Below are 20,405 nucleotides of genomic sequence, written 5' to 3'. Positions count from 1 at the left end.
AAACAGTCTCGCGCAAGGCTTTAATACACAAACGCATACAATGAATGGTGACTGTAGAAAGCAAAAGCCAGAAATCCCGGCTGGATGCATTTTTTTAGGTTCAAAAAGAGGACATGTCCAGGGAAAAGAGGGCGCATGGTCACCCTAATTTATTATTTTTGCATTATTATATTCTTAGAATACTACTGCCTGCTTCAATATTTTGAAAGGTTTCCAAGTCATTATGCGGAAGATATTTGGACAGAATTATGTAGACTCACAGACATCAATAATATGCGTATGAACCTCAACAATGGTGACAAACAGATTATTCAGATAAACAGATCAACAAAACAAGCTACTAAAGTCACAAAAAGCTTTTTGTTGATTGTCACCATTCTTAAGATTCGTGCACTGATTCTTTATGTTTGTGTGAGGCAAAAAGACACCTCAAAGCACTTGAATTAAAAAAAGAATCGGAATATCTGACTGCTATAACATCACAAGACTGCTGTAAATAATGTAACTAGCAGCTAATATACTCAGAGATTAGACTCCAGATGAGATCAGTGAATCAAGCCACTACATGATGATTGAAGAGTGTGGGCTCTTTTTAATCAGGAGAATTTTCTGCAAATAATGACATGCCATTTTTCATGATATATGCATGTTTCATGAAGTTACGAGTGAAAACACCACATGAAAGCTTACATTTTAAACCACAATTAAATTTGTATGTAAAGAGTGTGCCTATTGAACAGGTAGAGGAAATTAGACTTCTTGGAGTTATTCTTGATAGTAGGCTGAAGTGGTTAAAACAAATAGAAAATATGGTAATGGTTATGGGAAGAGGTCTATCAGTTATCAAGAGATGTGCAAAATTTTTACCACAGTATTGCATCTCTCAGATTGTGCAAGTAATGGTTCTTACTTATTTAGATTACTTGATGCACTCGACCATACCACTGGACAGTAAAGACTTACATAAAAATTACAGTTAGTCCAGAATAGAGCTGCACGACTAATTTTGAACTGTAATAGAAGGGTTAATATTATGAAAATGCACAAAATTCTAGGTTGGCTACTGGTGAAGGATAGGGTAATTGTTTCTCTGCTTTGTTTTATAAGAAATATTTCAGTATCAAGAGTTCCAAGTGTATTGTACTGTCAACTTTTGTATAGTAGTGTCAGTCATAGTTTTAACACCAGGCATGCATCAAAAGGAAATTTTTTGCATCCTGTTTCAAAAACTAATGCAAAGCAACGGACTGTAATGTATAGAGGAATGAAAACATGGAATGAATTGCCATCGGACATTACAAGTTTTTTGGGCCGTGGCCTTTAGTCTCCTTGTTAGAGCGCCCGCCTCCCGCGTCAGAGACCGCGGTTCGAATCCCAGTCAGAGCTGTCGTGGCCTAATGGATAGAGAGTTGGACTTGTAACCCGAAGGTTGAGGGTTCGAGTCTCAGGACCGGCAGGGATTGTAGGTGGGGGGAGTGAATAACCAACACTCTCTCCGCCCTCAATACCACGACTGAGGTGAGACCCTTGAGCAAGGCACCGAACCCCCGGCTGCTCCCCAGGCGCCGCAGCATTGGCTGCCCACTGCTCCTGGTGTATGTTCACTACTGTGTGTACACTTGGATGGGTTAAATGCAGAGCACAAATTCTGAGTATGGGTCACCATACTTGGCCACACACCACTTCCTTTACCCTTTAATAAGTAAAATTAGGTTTAAAAAAATTGTTGAAGAAATATTTAATGGTACAGTACTAAGTGGATTGTTGATTGTTGATTAATGTAATTTAGTTTTTTACTTGTTGGACCCCAGGAAGAATGGCCACTACTTAGAAATCTTAAGCTAAGAGAAATGGCGACATTGACCTTGTTGCTATGGATGATGTCAACAACCTTACTTACTACACCCACAGTGATTGGCTGAGGGGTCTCTTAGTCTCTGTCAGTCATTTAATCATAGAAATAGTTTAGAACGATCATTCATCAACTTCAATTATGTAAATTGTTGCAGCTTTGCACGGCTGCTCACTTTAACATTATGAATGCGTGCTATTAGATGTATATCCAAGTTGTTGTTTTTTGTTTTGTTTTTTGCGGAGCATAAAAGCTATTAGGGCACAGAGGTGCCAATGCGATTTCTTTTCCTGATAACTGTGGAAACAACCCAAAATCTTCTCTCATGATTGCTCATACAGATAAGAGTAATCATTTGAAACTGTAAAGGGTCTACTTTTATTTGTGTACACTCACAATATTAACAAAAGGTTGTGTTTTTGTAAAATAAAGAAAACAATCGCTTTCTGGATGCACTTTCTGTTGTCTCGGTCTCCGTGAACTGGAGCATGGCCCAAAAATTAAACTCGGTGTATAGCCTTCTTGCCTTACAGACATGAGAAATATATCTAGAGAAAGCATGAAATGTCTACTTATAAACAAACCCGTTTTTTAAAACAAAAACTATTGATTATGTAATTTGTATTAAAGGTGCATTTCTCTCTAAAGGTGTGTCACTGTACTGTGGAGATGGCGGGTCAGCATCATGATTTTAGCATAAAAGCACTTTGAGAAATACTCATAGAGCAAAAAGTTAGGAGTCGTGAAATTGATTCCTAATTTGTCTATTATGATTTTCTCAGTACCGTCAGCAGGAAGAGAAAGAGAGCAGCTTCTCCACTGCAGCCCCCTGATCTCAGTGATGGACCAGTGCCCTTTGATCCTGTGTGAGTATATTCATGTAGAGTGAGACATTCAACACAAGAAATAATGTACACAGAAATAACAAAAGTTTGTTATTACTGCAAAAAAGTTCAAATGTGTTCGCTATAGCTGTCTCTATCAAAACAGAGAACATATTTAAATGTCTCTAATATTAGAGACATTGAATATTTTCTCTGTTTTGATAAAGCTCTTTTCTGTTTGTTTTTATCTCTCTGTTCTTCGTAATGTCTTTTCAGTGGCTGTAGAGCTGACCAGATCAGATATGTGTCCCGTCAGACCTCCACTTCCTCCTCCTATCAGAACCACATCAATCATCATGACACAGAAGCAGCCCTGCAGTGTGATTCTCACCCGCCAGTGCATGATGATCTGCAGAGAGTCAAAGACCAACACAAAACCAGCATGAAGAACAAGTATGAGAGCTTATTTGAGGGAATCAAACTACAAGAGAATCACACCCTCCTGAACCAGATTTACACACAGCTGTACATCATAGAGGGAGAGAGTGAAGGAGTGAATGAAGAACATGAGGTGCTACAGATGGAGAAAAATTACAGGACACTCCAAGACACTCCAATCAACTGCAATGACATCTTTAATCCTTTATCTGAACCAGGATATGAGGAGATGAGAAGAGAGAAGAAATACAAAATAAAGACTGTTCTTACTAAAGGCATCGCTGGAATTGGAAAAACCGTCTCTGTGCAGAAGTTCATTCTGGACTGGGCCGAGGGAAAAGCCAATCAGGATGTAGATTTCATGTTTGTTCTTACATTTCGAGAGCTGAACTTGATTAAAGATCATCAGTACAGTCTTCACAGACTTCTGCTGGACTTTCACCCTGAACTTCAACATCTGGACTCAAATATTTATGATGAATGTAAAGTTGTGTTCATCTTTGATGGTCTGGATGAAAGCAGAATTTCACTGATATTTTCAGACAGTCAGAAAGTTTCTGATGTGACTGAGATTTCATCAGTGGGTCTGTTGATGTCAAACCTCATGAAAGGAGATCTGCTTCCCTCTGCTCTCATCTGGATCACCACCAGACCAGCAGCAGCCAATCAGATCCCATCTAACTGCATCAACCGTGTGACAGAAATTCAGGGATTCAATGACCCTCAGAAGGAGGAATATTTCAGGAAGAGAATCAGTGACGAGCATCAAGCCAGCAGAATCATCTCACACATCAGAAGAGCAAGAAGCCTCCACATCATGTGCCACATACCTGTCTTCTGCTGGATCTCAGCCACTGTGCTTCAGAACATCCTGAAACAAGATCTCAGTGCAGAAATCCCTCAAACTCTGACTGAAATGTACATCTACTTCCTGCTCATTCAAACAAATATGAGAAACCAGAAGTATGAAGACAGACATCCAAAGAAACACCTGCAGTCCAACAGAGAAGTGATTGTGAAACTTTCTGAACTGGCATTCAATCAGCTGATGAAGGGTAATGTGATGTTTTATGAGGAGGACCTGAGAGAGAGCGGCATAGATGTCACTGACGCCTCAGTGTATTCTGGGATTTGCACTGAGATCTTTAGGGAGGAATCTGTGATTTATCACAGAAAAGTTTACAGCTTTGTACATCTGAGCTTTCAGGAGTTTTTTGCAGCACTGTATGTGTTTTACTGCTATTTACACAAGAACAGCGAGGTTCTGAAAATGTTCCTGACAGGAAAGTTCAGAAATCAGTGTGAGACTGTTTCTCTGAATACGTTTCTGAAGGGAGCAATGACTAAAGCTTTAAAGAGTAAAAATGGACACTTGGATCTTTTCCTTCGATTTCTTCATGGCATCTCACTGGAGTCCAATCAGAGACTCTTACAGGATGCACTGATACACACAGAGAACAACCCAGAGAGCATCAAGAAAATAATCCACAACCTCAAACGAGGTCAAAAAAACAATGTCAGTCCTGACAGATGGATGAATCTTTCACACTGCTTGATTGAAATGAGGGATAACTCTGTTGTTAAAGAAATGCAAGCATTTTTAAACTCTAAAACAAGCAAAAAAAATATTTCTCTTGCTCAATGCTCAACTTTGGCAAACATGATCCTGATGTCAGAGGAGGTGCTGGATGAGTTTGACATTAAACAATACAACATCAAATCAAATGAGGGTCGATGGAGACTGTTACCTGCTGTGAGGAACTGCAGAAAAGCTTTGTAAGTGTGGAAAACTGATTATGATATTTTATATTTTTCATATAATTATATTTTACATAATGTTCAACATAAGTTGTGATGAAAGTTTGATATGTTTTATTGGGGTTTGTGTTCACAAGCATGAGTGTTAATTACTGCAATGAGTGATGTTTTCATTCTCAAGCAATCAGTGCCAGTAGGTTTTTTTTTTTTAGATTTGTAGAATGGGGAAAAAATAGCTTTGTGCTTTGTCAACTTAACCAGTAAATATTGTCCAACTATGTGGCAGTTGTTTAGGTGATTTTAGTCAATAGAATTGGTTTATGTAATAAAGTAACTGATCATATTATCAACTCCAGTCCTTGAGGGCCAGTGTCCTGTTAAGAGTGAATGTTAAACTAACATGATTTTATATGGTAAATTTTGTTAACTAAGGCAGTGCTTCTCAAACCTGTCCTGAGTACACCAGCACTGCACATTTTGGATGTCTCCCTCATCCAACGCATCTGATTTAACTCATCAACTCATTAGTAGAGACTCCAAGACTTGAATTGAATTGTGGTGTGTGACTGATAAGGGAGGCGTCCAAAATGTGTAATGATGGGGGTCCCCAGGACAGGTTTGAAAAGCACTGAACTATGAAGTCTTTCAGTCTGATGGGGACATCAGCACACCAGCATGCTTTTTAACCTGAGTCCTTGCTGTTTTCAGGTTGGCAGGCTGTAATCTCACTGATCAGCAGCACTGTGAAATTGTGGCTTCAGCTCTACAATCATCAAACTCCCCCCTGAGAGAGCTGGACCTAAGTAACAATCATCTGCAGGATTCAGGAGGGAAGCTGCTCGCTGCTGGACTGGAGAGTCCAAACTGTCAACTCAACATACTGAGGTTAGTGTTTCACACTGATTCATTTTGTGAGCTTTGTTTTAGCTTGCTTTTATTTCAGTTTTAACTCACTTCTGGGTACCTATTTGTCCCCAAAATAAGGTTAAGTAGGTCCACACACGCACACACACCCCACACTGTTCTCTAAAATGAAGCACACTAACATTATTACTGTTGTTGTAGATTATCTGGCTGTTTGGTGAAAGAGGAAGGTTGTGCTGCTCTGACATCAGCTCTGAGTTCAAACCTTTCACACCTGAGAGAGCTGGACCTGAGTAACAATCATCTGCAGGATTCAGGAGGGAAGCTGCTCGCTGCTGGACTGGAGAGTCCAAAATGTCAACTCAACATACTGAGGTTTGTGTTTCACACTGATTCATTTTGTGATTTTAATAATTACAGACACCCTGTCAAGCAAGTTTAAGAGGAAAGCATTTTGGGAAACTGTTCTGCATTTTTAACCTAAATCACAGCAGCGTGCACCTGTGAAGGACGCAGACTGTCAAACATACACAACTATTAGCCAATCACAGCAGTGGGTCTTTACTTCCGAGTCGACAGTCTTCAGACAAGGCCTTGTCACATCAAAGTTTGTCATCAAAATGTACTCATCTAGTTTCATTTTATTAATCCTACTCGTGTTCGGATAGTTTTAAACGCACACAGAAACTTTCCAAAAATATGCAAAAAAAATTTGTTGGGTCACTCAAAATGGTGGCACAAGGTTCCCAGAAATACAAAGAAATACAAGCAGAGTTTTTTTCCAATTTCCAATTGTTAAGTCGTTTATGTTGTAGATTAGAACATGCGTCATCTTCATTCCCAAATAAAAAATGTTTTACAGAAAATGACCTTGTTAACAAAAATCTCAAGCCAATTAATTTATTAACATATTAATTTGAGTAAATGTGAATTTACGTGAATCGTTCATAGCAGTTCCTGAGTAAATGTCTTCATATCGTAACATAGACTTCAGCATCCCACCTATATATATATATACATATATACATATATACATATATATATATATATATATATATATATATATATATATTAGGGCCGGGACTCGATTAAAAAAATTAATCTAATTAATTAGAGGCTTTGTAATTAATTAATCGAAATTAATCGCATTTTAATCGCATATAAATATTTGACCTGAGAACAGTGAGAAGTAAGTTTTTTTTTATATGGATTTTTACATTTCCCATCCACAGGGCCAACCAAAGCGGTCTCATCAGCTTCTTTGTCCATGTTCACTGTGGTTTGTTTTTGTCTGTTTCTCAATATGTGTTCTTCAGCGATCTTGCGTACTTGTGTTCTCGTTCTACGTCATCATTAACCGTCGAAGTTCAGTTCCAATTCTCAAGAACGCAAGTACAGAGGATGCATGATAGTGTCCGGATATGTTCTTGAAACTGAGGATGCATCGAGTGCAGACTTGAGAGGATCGAGCCGTTAGAAATCCCAGAAAACGCTGTGGGTGGCCGGTGTACGGAAGCCTGTAAGCTTTAAAGTCGCTCTCACAAATACTTAACGGCTCTTCAAGTTGAAAGTAAACATTTATCGTTTTGTTTTGGTTAATTTTAATGAAGTTATAAGACCCGGAGAAAGTCTGCATTTTTATTGGCATATTAAAATGAATCTTAACAGTAAAACATATAACGCTGTAAAATAAAACACAATACAATTATATGAAAGTAATATCTATAATAGTATGAAATGTTTTAATAAGTTATGACATTTTGTAATATTTATTGTTCATTGGCCGTTTCTTATGCTGAGAAGCATAACACTATGAGTTAACCGCTGATTTAAATAGAAGAACAGATTAAATAAAGATGATGGACATCCTCAACATCTTCCTGTCAATCAGAATAAGCATAAGTCTGTTGGTGAACCTCTTTGGTGGTTCAGGCACAGCTGTCACAACACACGGGAGCGGCGAGCATCAGATCCAGCGCACTGATCGCCAGACCCCCTTCACTTTGCGGTCAGTTAGGCAGGAATGCAGTACATCTCAGTTCTCATAAGTGTGCGTTCTGTGTTCTCGCGTCCTTCCGAGTTCGTTCTTCCAAGGAAGCCTGGCAAGACCGGTCTCCACGAGAACGCAAGTCCGTTCTGAACGCTAGTTGGTGCTCCAGTATAATCGGTCCGCCGAAACGCATCCAGTGAGAAACGTTCCGCGGTGCAAAAATAAGTGCGATTAAAATGCGTTAAAAAAATTTAACGCGTTATTTTTGTGTAATTAATTAATCTAAATTAACGCGCTAAAGTCCCGGCCCTAATATATATATATATAATTTTTTATTTTTTTATGAATTACTCTACTTTTTTTCCTTGGGTATTTCTTTTTAATTTTTTTATCTTTTTTAGCTTGCTTTTATTTCAGTTTTAACTCACTTCTGGGTACCTATTTGTCCCCAAAATAAGGTTAAGTAGGTGCACACACGCACACACACCCCACACTGTTCTCTAAAATGAAGCACACTAACATTATTTCTGTTGTTGTAGATTATCTGGCTGTTTGGTGAAAGAGGAAGGTTGTGCTGCTCTGACATCAGCTCTGAGTTCAAACCTTTCACACCTGAGAGAGCTGGACCTGAGTAACAATCATCTGCAGGATTCAGGAGGGAAGCTGCTCGCTGCTGGACTGAAGAGTCCAAACTGTCAACTCAACATACTGAGGTTTGTGTTTCACACTGATTAATTTTGTGAGCTTTTTTTAGCTTGCTTTTATTTCAGTTTTAACTCACTTCTGGGTACCTATTTGTCCCCAAAATAAGGTTAAGTAGGTGCACACACTCACACACACCCCACACTGTTCTCTAAAATGAAGCACACTAACATTATTTCTGTTGTTGTAGATTATCTGGCTGTTTGGTGAAAGAGGAAGGTTGTGCTGCTCTGACATCAGCTCTGAGTTCAAACCTTTCACACCTGAGAGAGCTGGACCTGAGTAACAATCATCTGCAGGATTCAGGAGGGAAGCTGCTCGCTGCTGGACTGAAGAGTCCAAATCAACTCAACATACTGAGGTTAGTGTTTCACACTGATTCATTTTGTGATTTTAATAATTACAGACACCCTGTCAAGCAAGTTTAAGAGGAAAGCATTTTGGGAAACTGTTCTGCATTTTTAACCTAAATCACAGCAGCGTGCACCTGTGAAGGACGCAGACTGTCAAACATACACAACTATTAGCCAATCACAGCAGTGGGTCTTTACTTCCGAGTCGACAGTCTTCAGACAAGGCCTTGTCACATCAAAGTTTGTCATCAAAATGTACTCATCTAGTTTCATTTTATTAATCCTACTCGTGTTCGGATAGTTTTAAACGCACACAGAAACTTTCCAAAAATATGCAAAAAATTTTTGTTGGGTCACTCAAAATGGTGGCACAAGGTTCCCAGAAATACAAAGAAATACAAGCAGAGTTATTTTCCAATTTCCAATTGTTAAGTCGTTTATGTTGTAGATTAGAACATGCGTCATCTTCATTCCCAAATAAAAAATGTTTTACAGAAAATGACCTTGTTAACAAAAATCTCAAGCCAATTAATTTATTAGCATATTAATTTGAGTAAATGTGAATTTACGTGAATCGTTCATAGCAGTTCCTGAGTAAATGTCTTCATATCGTAACATAGACTTCAGCATCCCACCTATATATATATATACATATATATATATATATATATATATATATATATATATAATTTTTTTTTTTTTTTTATGAATTACTCTACTTTTTTTTCCTTGGGTATTTCTTTTTAATTTTTTTTCTTTTTTAGCTTGCTTTTATTTCAGTTTTAACTCACTTCTGGGTACCTATTTGTCCCCAAAATAAGGTTAAGTAGGTGCAAACACGCACACACACCCCACACTGTTCTCTAAAATGAAGCACACTAACATTATTTCTGTTGTTGTAGATTATCTGGCTGTTTGGTGAAAGAGGAAGGTTGTGCTGCTCTGACATCAGCTCTGAGTTCAAACCTTTCACACCTGAGAGAGCTGGACCTGAGTAACAATCATCTGCAGGATTCAGGAGGGAAGCTGCTCGCTGCTGGACTGAAGAGTCCAAACTGTCAACTCAACATACTGAGGTTTGTGTTTCACACTGATTAATTTTGTGAGCTTTTTTTAGCTTGCTTTTATTTCAGTTTTAACTCACTTCTGGGTACCTATTTGTCCCCAAAATAAGGTTAAGTAGGTGCACACACGCACACACACCCCACACTGTTCTCTAAAATGAAGCACACTAACATTATTTCTGTTGTTGTAGATTATCTGGCTGTTTGGTGAAAGAGGAAGGTTGTGCTGCTCTGACATCAGCTCTGAGTTCAAACCTTTCACACCTGAGAGAGCTGGACCTGAGTAACAATCATCTGCAGGATTCAGGAGGGAAGCTGCTCGCTGCTGGACTGAAGAGTCCAAATCAACTCAACATACTGAGGTTAGTGTTTCACACTGATTCATTTTGTGATTTTAATAATTACAGATGCCCTGTCAAGCTAGTTTAAGAGGAAAGCATTTTGGGAAACTGTTCTGCATTTTTAACCTAAATCACAGCAGCGTGCACCTGTGAAGGACGCAGACTGTCAAACATACACAACTATTAGCCAATCACAGCAGTGGGTCTTTACTTCCGAGTCGACAGTCTTCAGACAAGGCCTTGTCACATCAAAGTTTGTCATCAAAATGTACTCATCTAGTTTCATTTTATTAATCCTACACGTGTTTGGATAGTTTTAAACGCACACAGAAACTTTCCAAAAATATGCAAAAAAATTTTGTTGGGTCACTCAAAATGGTGGCACAAGGTTCCCAGAAATACAAAGAAATACAAGCAGAGTTTTTTTCCAATTTCCAATTGTTAAGTCGTTTATGTTGTAGATTAGAACATGCGTCATCTTCATTCCCAAATAAAAAATGTTTTACAGAAAATGACCTTGTTAACAAAAATCTCAAGCCAATTAATTTATTAGCATATTAATTTGAGTAAATGTGAATTTACATGAATCGTTCATAGCAGTTCCTGAGTAAATGTCTTCATATCGTAACATAGACTTCAGCATCCCACCTATATATATATATATACATATATACATATATACATATATATATATATATATATATATATATATATATAATTTTTTTTTTTTTTTTTTTTTTTATGAATTACTCTACTTTTTTTTCCTTGGGTATTTCTTTTTAATTTTTTTTATCTTTTTTAGCTTGCTTTTATTTCAGTTTTAACTCACTTCTGGGTACCTATTTGTCCCCAAAATAAGGTTAAGTAGGTGCACACACGCACACACACCCCACACTGTTCTCTAAAATGAAGCACACTAACATTATTACTGTTTTTGTAGATTATCTGGCTGTTTGGTGAAAGAGGAAGGTTGTGCTGCTCTGACATCAGCTCTGAGTTCAAACCTTTCACACCTGAGAGAGCTGGACCTGAGTAACAATCATCTGCAGGATTCAGGAGGGAAGCTGCTCGCTGCTGGACTGAAGAGTCCAAACTGTCAACTCAACATACTGAGGTTTGTGTTTCACACTGATTAATTTTGTGAGCTTTTTTTAGCTTGCTTTTATTTCAGTTTTAACTCACTTCTGGGTACCTATTTGTCCCCAAAATAAGGTTAAGTAGGTGCAAACACGCACACACACCCCACACTGTTCTCTAAAATGAAGCACACTAACATTATTTCTGTTGTTGTAGATTATCTGGCTGTTTGGTGAAAGAGGAAGGTTGTGCTGCTCTGACATCAGCTCTGAGTTCAAACCTTTCACACCTGAGAGAGCTGGACCTGAGTAACAATCATCTGCAGGATTCAGGAGGGAAGCTGCTCGCTGCTGGACTGAAGAGTCCAAACTGTCAACTCAACATACTGAGGTTTGTGTTTCACACTGATTAATTTTGTGAGCTTTTTTTAGCTTGCTTTTATTTCAGTTTTAACTCACTTCTGGGTACCTATTTGTCCCCAAAATAAGGTTAAGTAGGTGCACACACGCACACACACCCCACACTGTTCTCTAAAATGAAGCACACTAACATTATTACTGTTGTTGTAGATTATCTGGCTGTTTGGTGAAAGAGGAAGGTTGTGCTGCTCTGACATCAGCTCTGAGTTCAAACCTTTCACACCTGAGAGAGCTGGACCTGAGTAACAATCATCTGCAGGATTCAGGAGGGAAGCTGCTCGCTGCTGGACTGAAGAGTCCAAATCAACTCAACATACTGAGGTTAGTGTTTCACACTGATTCATTTTGTGATTTTAATAATTACAGACACCCTGTCAAGCAAGTTTAAGAGGAAAGCATTTTGGGAAACTGTTCTGCATTTTTAACCTAAATCACAGCAGCGTGCACCTGTGAAGGACGCAGACTGTCAAACATACACAACTATTAGCCAATCACAGCAGTGGGTCTTTACTTCCGAGTCGACAGTCTTCAGACAAGGCCTTGTCACATCAAAGTTTGTCATCAAAATGTACTCATCTAGTTTCATTTTATTAATCCTACTCGTGTTCGGATAGTTTTAAACGCACACAGAAACTTTCCAAAAATATGCAAAAAAAATTTGTTGGGTCACTCAAAATGGTGGCACAAGGTTCCCAGAAATACAAAGAAATACAAGCAGAGTTTTTTTCCAATTTCCAATTGTTAAGTCGTTTATGTTGTAGATTAGAACATGCGTCATCTTCATTCCCAAATAAAAAATGTTTTACAGAAAATGACCTTGTTAACAAAAATCTCAAGCCAATTAATTTATTAGCATATTAATTTGAGTAAATGTGAATTTACGTGAATCGTTCATAGCAGTTCCTGAGTAAATGTCTTCATATCGTAACATAGACTTCAGCATCCCACCTATATATATATATATACATGTATACATATATACATATATATATATATATATATATATATATATATATATATATATATATATATAATTTTTTTTTTTTTTTTTTTGTATGAATTACTCTACTTTTTTTTCCTTGGGTATTTCTTTTTAATTTTTTTATCTTTTTTAGCTTGCTTTTATTTCAGTTTTAACTCACTTCTGGGTACCTATTTGTCCCCAAAATAAGGTTAAGTAGGTGCACACACGCACACACACCCCACACTGTTCTCTAAAATGAAGCACACTAACATTATTTCTGTTGTTGTAGATTATCTGGCTGTTTGGTGAAAGAGGAAGGTTGTGCTGCTCTGACATCAGCTCTGAGTTCAAACCTTTCACACCTGAGAGAGCTGGACCTGAGTAACAATCATCTGCAGGATTCAGGAGGGAAGCTGCTCGCTGCTGGACTGAAGAGTCCAAATCAACTCAACATACTGAGGTTAGTGTTTCACACTGATTCATTTTGTGATTTTAATAATTACAGATGCCCTGTCAAGCTAGTTTAAGAGGAAAGCATTTTGGGAACCTGTTCTCTTTTTCCCTTCATTAGCCTACGACAAATTTACCTGCTCTCTGCAGTTGGATAGAAAAGTTTTAGGCAAAAAATTGAAATGTTTATATTCTGCACTGTTTTATTTTATATAATTTAATGATTCCTCTCTAAGCCCTGTCTTTAAAATATTATTAACCACTGTTGGCTGTCTAGTAACATGTTAAATCATGCAAAAACACGCTGGTGATGTTATGCTAGATACACATTAAAATGTAGCAAAGGGCTATATCATTCTAGAAGCATGCTATCAACGTATTAAATCATGCTAGCAACGTATGAAATCATCAGAATCTTCAAAAAATCACACTGTTAACAGAAATCTTAAGCCAGTTAATTCATTGTCAACTTAATTTGAGTAAATGTCATTCAGTGAATCGTTCAGAGCAGTTCCTGAGTAAATTCCTTCATATCATAACATAGACTTCTGCATCCCACCAATATATATGTATATAATATGCAGAGCTACGTAGATTACTTACAGATTGTAATCCGTTACTGATTACAAATTACATGACAAAAATTGTAGTTAGAAACGTAATCCATTACATTACACATTTTAGGTAATAAAATCAGAATATTTTTGGTTACTTTTGACCTAACTCGTTTATCACAATGATTTGAATAGGATAATCTTGTACCATATTGACATAAAAATACAAAAGGTTAGAAAATATATTCCACTTGTTGTTATTAACAACATGAAGTGTATTAAACATTATATTACGTCAAGGTTTCCCAAACTGGTGTTTGTGAAGGAACTGCATGGGGAGCTATGAGTGAAAAGCTAATAAGTAATTAAATCATGAAAAATGTTAAATTTAAACAAAATAATGTTAAAATAAATCAAAATAAAAAACTTACAAATTTGTTTTTTGTTTGTTTACTTGCATATCATGTGACTATAACCAATGTCAGAGAACCAATGAACATGCAAATGGGATATTATTAAAATATTTAATTAAAAATGTTCATCAGAAGTTGATGTAATGTTGAAACATTTCTTAAACCGGAAATGATTTTTGTAAATCAGTGGTCGAATGCTGTGTAGCCATCTGACTAATGACTAATCTCTGTGAATGTCGACAAAACTGGACGACTTTGAATGTATATAAACAGTAGGCTATTTTCAAAAGGAAAATTTAAAGGATGAATAAGCGGAATTAGGAAGAATCAAAAAGCTATGAATAATTTATTGCTATTGTGCAAATAATAAGTAATCATTTAATTCATAAAAAAGTAACTGTAGTCTGATTACGAGTATTTTAAAATGAAATTTAATCTAATTACTAGTACTTAATTTCTTAATTTTTGAAATATGATTACGAAATCCAGATTACATGTAATTAGTTAACTACCCAGCTCTGTATATATATATAATATATACACACAGTGCCCTCCAAAAGTATTGGAACAGTAAGGCCGATTCCTTTTTTTTTGCTGTAGACTGTAAACATTTGGGTTTGACATAAAAAGATGAATATGAGATGAGAGATTAACATTTCAGCTTTTATTTACAGGTATTTTCATCTGGATCTGATACACAACTTAGAAGATAGCATCTTTTGTTTGAACCCACCCATTTTTCATGTTACCAAAAGTATTGGAACATGTGACTGTCAGGTGTGTTTTGTTGCCCTGGGGTGTCCTATTAATTGATTATTCAAACAATAAATAGCACTGTCTGCGCTCAGTTTCAGATCCGTGCAGGCTGCATTTATAGTTAGTTAGATGTGTAATCAACATGAAAACCAGAGAGGTGTCTATGGGTGAAAAACAAGCAATTGTGAAGCTGAGAGAAGATGAAAAATCAATCAAACCATTGCACAAACACTGGCAATAGCAAGTACAACCATTTGGAATCTCCTGAGGAAGAAAGAAACTACTGGTGTACTAAGTAACACACCTCAAACTGGTAGATCAAGGAAAACATCTGAAAAATTGTGACAGCTGTAAAGAAAGACCCTAAAACAACTGTTAGTGACATCAGCAACAACCTCCAGAGGGCAGGAGTGAAGGTATCACAATCTACTGTTCGCAGAAGACTTCATGAACAAAAGTACAGAGGCTACACCAGAAGATGCAAACCACTCATTAGCAAGAAGAATAGGAAAACGAGCCTCTAAAATTCTGGGACAAGGTTTTATGAACTGATTTTATGGACCAAGGTGATTGAAAGGCTAAATTTGGGAGAAAGAAAGGATCTGCTCATCCCAAACATACAAGCTCATCTGAAACACAGTGTACACAGGTGTACATTATAGTACACATTACACAAGTAATGTAATGGCTTGGGCTTTCATCGCTTCTTCTGGGACAGGCTCATTAATCTTCATTAATGATGTAACACATGATGGCAGCAGCAAAATTAACTCAGAAGTCTACAGAAATATTTTGTCTGACAATTTACAGAAAGATGCAACCAAACTGATTGGGAGATCCTTCATCATGCAGCAAGATAATGACCCAAAACATAGTGCCAAAACAACAAAGGAGTTCATCAGGGGCAAGAACTGGAAGGTTTTAGACTGGCCAAGTCAATCTCCACACTTAAACCCTGTAGAGTATGCATTTTACCTGCTAAAGAAGAGACTGAAGGGAGTAACCCCCAAAAACTGAAGGAGGCTGCGGTGAAAGCCTGGAAAAGCATCACAAAAGAAGAATGCAAAAGTTTGGTGATATCAATGGGTCACAGGCTTGATGCAGTTATTGAAAGCAAAGGATTTGCGACTAAATATTAAGTCTTTTTCACTTTAATCTATGTTAATTCTATCTGTTCCAATACTTTTGGTAACATGAAAAATGGGTGGGTTCAAACAAAAGGTGCTATCTTCTAAATTGTGTATTAGATCCAGATGAAAATACCTGTAAATAAAAAATGAAGTTTTAATCTCATATTCATCTTTTGATGTCAAACTCAAATGTTTTCAGTCTGCAGAAAAAATAAAGGAATTGGCCTTACTGTTCCTGTGTATGTATGTATATATATATATATATATATATATATATATATATATATATATATATATATATATATATATATATATATATATATATATATAGTAACTGATTACATGTAATCTGGATTACGTAATCCGATTCCAAAAATTAACTACTTGTAATTAGTTACATCGTTACATTTTAAAATACTCGTAATCAGACTACAGTTACTTTTTTATGGATTATATATTACATATTATTCACACAATAGCAAAACATTATTCATAATTCATTGATTCTCCCTAATTTCTGTTTTTCATTTTTAAAATTTTCCTTTCTAAAATAGCCTACCGATTATATACATTTGATATATGTATATATAGTCCAGTTTTGTGGACATTCGCACAAAGATCAGTCATTAGTCAGGAGGCGTAAGAATTTGACCACTGGATTTACAAAAAATCATTTCCGGTTTAAGAAGGGTTTCAACATTGCATCAACTACTGATGAACACATTCATTTTTATTTTAATTATTACTCTGTAGGTTTTTTTAACCATATATTATTCATTATAACTAATTAAAATGCACATATTTACGTTATTTCTTATATACATGCAATGCAGGCATTACATAACTTTTTTTAATCTAAACCTTATTCACCAAATGCTTTAAGTACCTCTGAGATTTTAAAATAAATATTTCAATAATTAAGTATCACATTTGCATGTTCACGGTTTCTTTGATGTTGATTAATGATCACATGGCATGCAGGTAAATAAAAATATTTAATCTTTTTTAGTAAGTTTTTTATTTATAACAATGACTAAAGAAATACTAAGACGGTTCACTCCTATACTTACGAATGGGAGAAACTGCAGCACGCAATATGGAGGAATAGTCCCACCCTCTAAATCAGGGGTTCTCAAAGTCTACAATCAAAGGTCCAAATCTGAATTTTCATCAAGGTCTGTACTGGAACAATTTTAAAAATAGTAAAAATATTTCACAATATTTCTGCTTTTGCTGTATTTCGGATCAAATAAATGCAGGCTTGGTGAGCAGAAGTGAATTCTTTAAAAAACATGAAGAAAATTTTCTAAAACTAAAACGTCAGGTTCGACAATATCATGTATTTTTTAATTTAAATCTAGATGGCCCATGGAAACCGTCTCAGGTTACGTATGTAACCATGGTTCCCTGAGAGGGAACGAGACACTGCGTCCTCTAGAGGTCGCTATGGGGAACTCCATCTACGTGACCCGTGTCTGAAGCATATATACAAAAACACCAAGTATTGGCCGGCGACAGCCTATGACGTCACTCTCGGTGCGCCACAGTATAAAAGGGCGCCGGGAGAAAGCATCATCCACTTCTTCGTCTGAAGCTGCATCCGAAGCATGGCCTAACGTCTAGAGGACGCAGTGTCTCGTTCCCTCTCAGGGAACCATGGTTACATACGTAACCTGAGACGTTCCCTATCAAGGGAACTTCGAACTGCGTCCTCTAGAGGTCGCTATGGGGAACGATATACCAACGCCGCCATGCTGAGGGAAGTGCATGCCATTCCAAAGGCGAGCACTAAGCATCAACTCTTATTAATGATAAAGGAGTTGTCCCTGGGATGAATTGACGGCTGTCAGTGACATTATCCCCTTCGGCCAACGGCCTGAATTTCATACCCCGGACTTACCTGATAGAGGCGGACCTCGTGGACCTAGGGTAAAACTCAAGGCTTGGAATCAAAAAGAAGGATTCCTTTAAGGGGATACGACCAAGCGCTTAGGATAGTAACTAAGCCTGGCCTGTCACCCAGGGGCTACTGCTTGCTCCTACAAGAGCTCGCTGAAGGAACTGTATCAACAGATCCTTAATAATAGCCCCCGTGCAAATGGTATCACTGGGGATACATAGGTAGAGCGGGTCCCAAGGAGACCGGGGCCTAGCCGACTCAAAGAATGGGACGAAGCCTCAGCGCGTAACCCATACCATACAGGTTTTTAGAAAAGACCACAAGACACTCGGTGTGCGATCTTACCACAGCGTGGCTTTCAGAAAGTGCACAAAGACTAGCGTGCGCACTTACCATAACATGGATTTATAAACATCGTTCTTTTCATATGCTCTGGAGGGAGCAGCAAGCTCATAGATAACCCTCTAAAGCGAGGGGAGCAGTGCTGGCTCGACCAACAAGGAGAGCTCGTGAGGGAGCAGCATGCTCATAGATAACCCTCTAAAGCGAGGGGAGCAATGCCAGCTCTACCAAGACAGAGCTCCAGAGAGCGGAGAACTTAACTCTCAGTTATGAGAGGATACTAGCACATAAATTAGTAGAGTGGGGCCCAAGGAGACCGGGGCCTAACCAACTCAAAGAATGGGACGAAGCCTCAGCGCGTAACCCATACCATACAGGATTTTTAGAAAAGACCACAAGACACTCGGTGTGCGATCTTACCACAGCGTGGTTTTTAGAAAAGTGCACAGAGACTAGCGTGCACACTTACCAAATATGGATTTTAGAAACCGTATTGTCAGATGACAAGGAGGCCTAAAGAAAGGCCTGACGTGCTAAAGTTTCTGAATGACGGAGCTCTGAGAGCGGAGACTCGACTCTCATAAGAGGGGAAAACTCAGATGCTCAGCAGGGAGCGGCATGCTCATAGGCAACCCTCTAACGAGGGGAGCAATGCCAGCTCTACCAAGACAGAGCTCCAGAGAGCGGAGAACTTAACTCTCAGTTCATGAGAGGATACTAGCACATACATGAGTAGAGTGGGGCCCAAGGAGACCGGGGCCTAACCAACTCAAAGAATGGGACGAAGCCTCAGCGCGTAACCCATACCATACAGGATTTTTAGAAAAGACCACAAGACACTCGGTGTGCGATCTTACCACAGCGTGGATTTCAGAAAGTGCCCAGAGACTTGCGTGCGCACTTACCATAATCATGGATTTGAAATTTCTATTCTCCAAATGCTCTAGCTTTAATAACGTTACTCTCTATCAGATGCTCTCTGGAGGGAGCAGCATGCTCATAGTCAAAGTGACCCTCTAAGAGAGGGGAGCAACGCTATCTCGACCAGCAAAGAGAGCTCCTGAGGGAGCAGCATGCTCACAGGCGACCCTCTAAATGAGGGGAGCAATGCTAGCTCTACCAAGACAGAGAGGATACTCAGCGCATATATAAGTAGAGTGGGGCCCAAGGAGACCGGGGCCTAGCCAACTCAAAGAATGGGACGAAACCTCAGTGCGTAACCCATACCCTACAGGATTTTTAGAAAAGACCACAAGACACTCGGTGTGCGATCTTACCACAGCGTGGATTTCAGAAAGTGCACAACGACTAGCGTGCGCACTTACCATAATCATGGATTTGAAAATTCTCTATTCCAAATGCTCTAGAGGGAGCAGCATGCTCATAAGTGACCCCCAAAAAGAGAGGAGCGATGCTAGCTCTACCAAGGCATAGCTCTGAAGAGCGAAAAACTCAACCCTCAACGTAAGAGGGGACTCAGACGCTCGTAAGGGAGCGGCATGCTCATAAGTAATCCTCTATAGAGAGGAGAGAAATGCCAGCTCGACCCACAAGAAGAGCAACATGCTCATAGGTGACCCTCTATAATGAGGGAAAGCCATGCTAGTTCAACCAAGGCAGAGCTCTAGATAGCGGAGAACTCAACTCTCAGTATGAGAGGATACTCAGCACATACATAAGTAGAGTGGGGCATAAGGTAAAACCGAGGCCTACCAACTCAAGAATGGGACGAAGTCTCAGCGCGTAACCCATACCATACGGGATTTTAGAAAAGACCGCAAAACACTTGGTGTGCGATCTTACCACAGTGTGGTTCTTAGAACAGTGCACAGAGACTAGTGTGCGCACTTCCCAAATACGGGTTTTAGAAACCGTATTGTCAGATGCTCTCTGGAGGGAGCAGCATGTTCATAGATGACCCTCTAATGAGGTGAACAATGCTAACTCTACCAAGAAAGAGCTCTGGAGAGCGGAGAACTCAACTCTCAACATGAGAGGGAACTCAGACACTCAGAAGGGAGCGACACGCTCATAAGAGACCCTCTAAATAAGGGGAGCGATGCCAGCTCACCCAACAAAGAGAGCTCAGAAAGGGAGCAACATGCTCATAAATAACCCTCTAACGTGAGGAGAGAAATGCTAGCTCGACCAACTATGAGAGCAACCTGACAAGGAGGCCTAGAGAAAGGCCTGACGGGCTGAGGTTTCTGAATA

General features: G+C 38.5%; 1 protein-coding gene across 3 annotated transcripts in view; it reads left to right on the top strand.

Annotated features, from left to right (window-relative positions):
* LOC306846281 (uncharacterized protein) overlaps positions 1-20,405 on the top strand; it is a 59,154-nt gene that overhangs the window by 11,687 nt on the left and 27,062 nt on the right. For 2 of the 3 annotated variants that reach the window (XM_079379539.1, XM_079379538.1), the window contains exons 2-13: positions 2,635-2,718; positions 2,953-4,890; positions 5,581-5,757; positions 5,938-6,111; positions 8,266-8,439; positions 8,619-8,789; positions 9,684-9,857; positions 10,037-10,207; positions 11,127-11,300; positions 11,480-11,653; positions 11,833-12,003; positions 12,936-13,106. In XM_079379539.1, the coding sequence (XP_079235665.1) occupies positions 3,119-4,890; positions 5,581-5,757; positions 5,938-6,111; positions 8,266-8,439; positions 8,619-8,789; positions 9,684-9,857; positions 10,037-10,207; positions 11,127-11,300; positions 11,480-11,653; positions 11,833-12,003; positions 12,936-13,106 (3,503 nt within the window). In that variant the 5' untranslated portion in view covers positions 2,635-2,718; positions 2,953-3,118. Of the gene's footprint in view, positions 1-2,524; positions 2,529-2,634; positions 2,719-2,952; positions 4,891-5,580; positions 5,758-5,937; positions 6,112-8,265; positions 8,440-8,618; positions 8,790-9,683; positions 9,858-10,036; positions 10,208-11,126; positions 11,301-11,479; positions 11,654-11,832; positions 12,004-12,935; positions 13,107-20,405 lie in introns of those variants that run through there. The other variant, XM_079379540.1, reaches the window with a different exon arrangement.

This window comes from Barbus barbus (genome assembly GCF_936440315.1).
Source record: "Barbus barbus genome assembly, chromosome: 3".
NCBI classification, from domain to species: domain Eukaryota; kingdom Metazoa; phylum Chordata; class Actinopteri; order Cypriniformes; family Cyprinidae; genus Barbus; species Barbus barbus.
The sequence above is the reverse complement of the archived record's forward strand: the minus strand, read 5'-3'. Positions and strand labels throughout refer to the sequence as shown.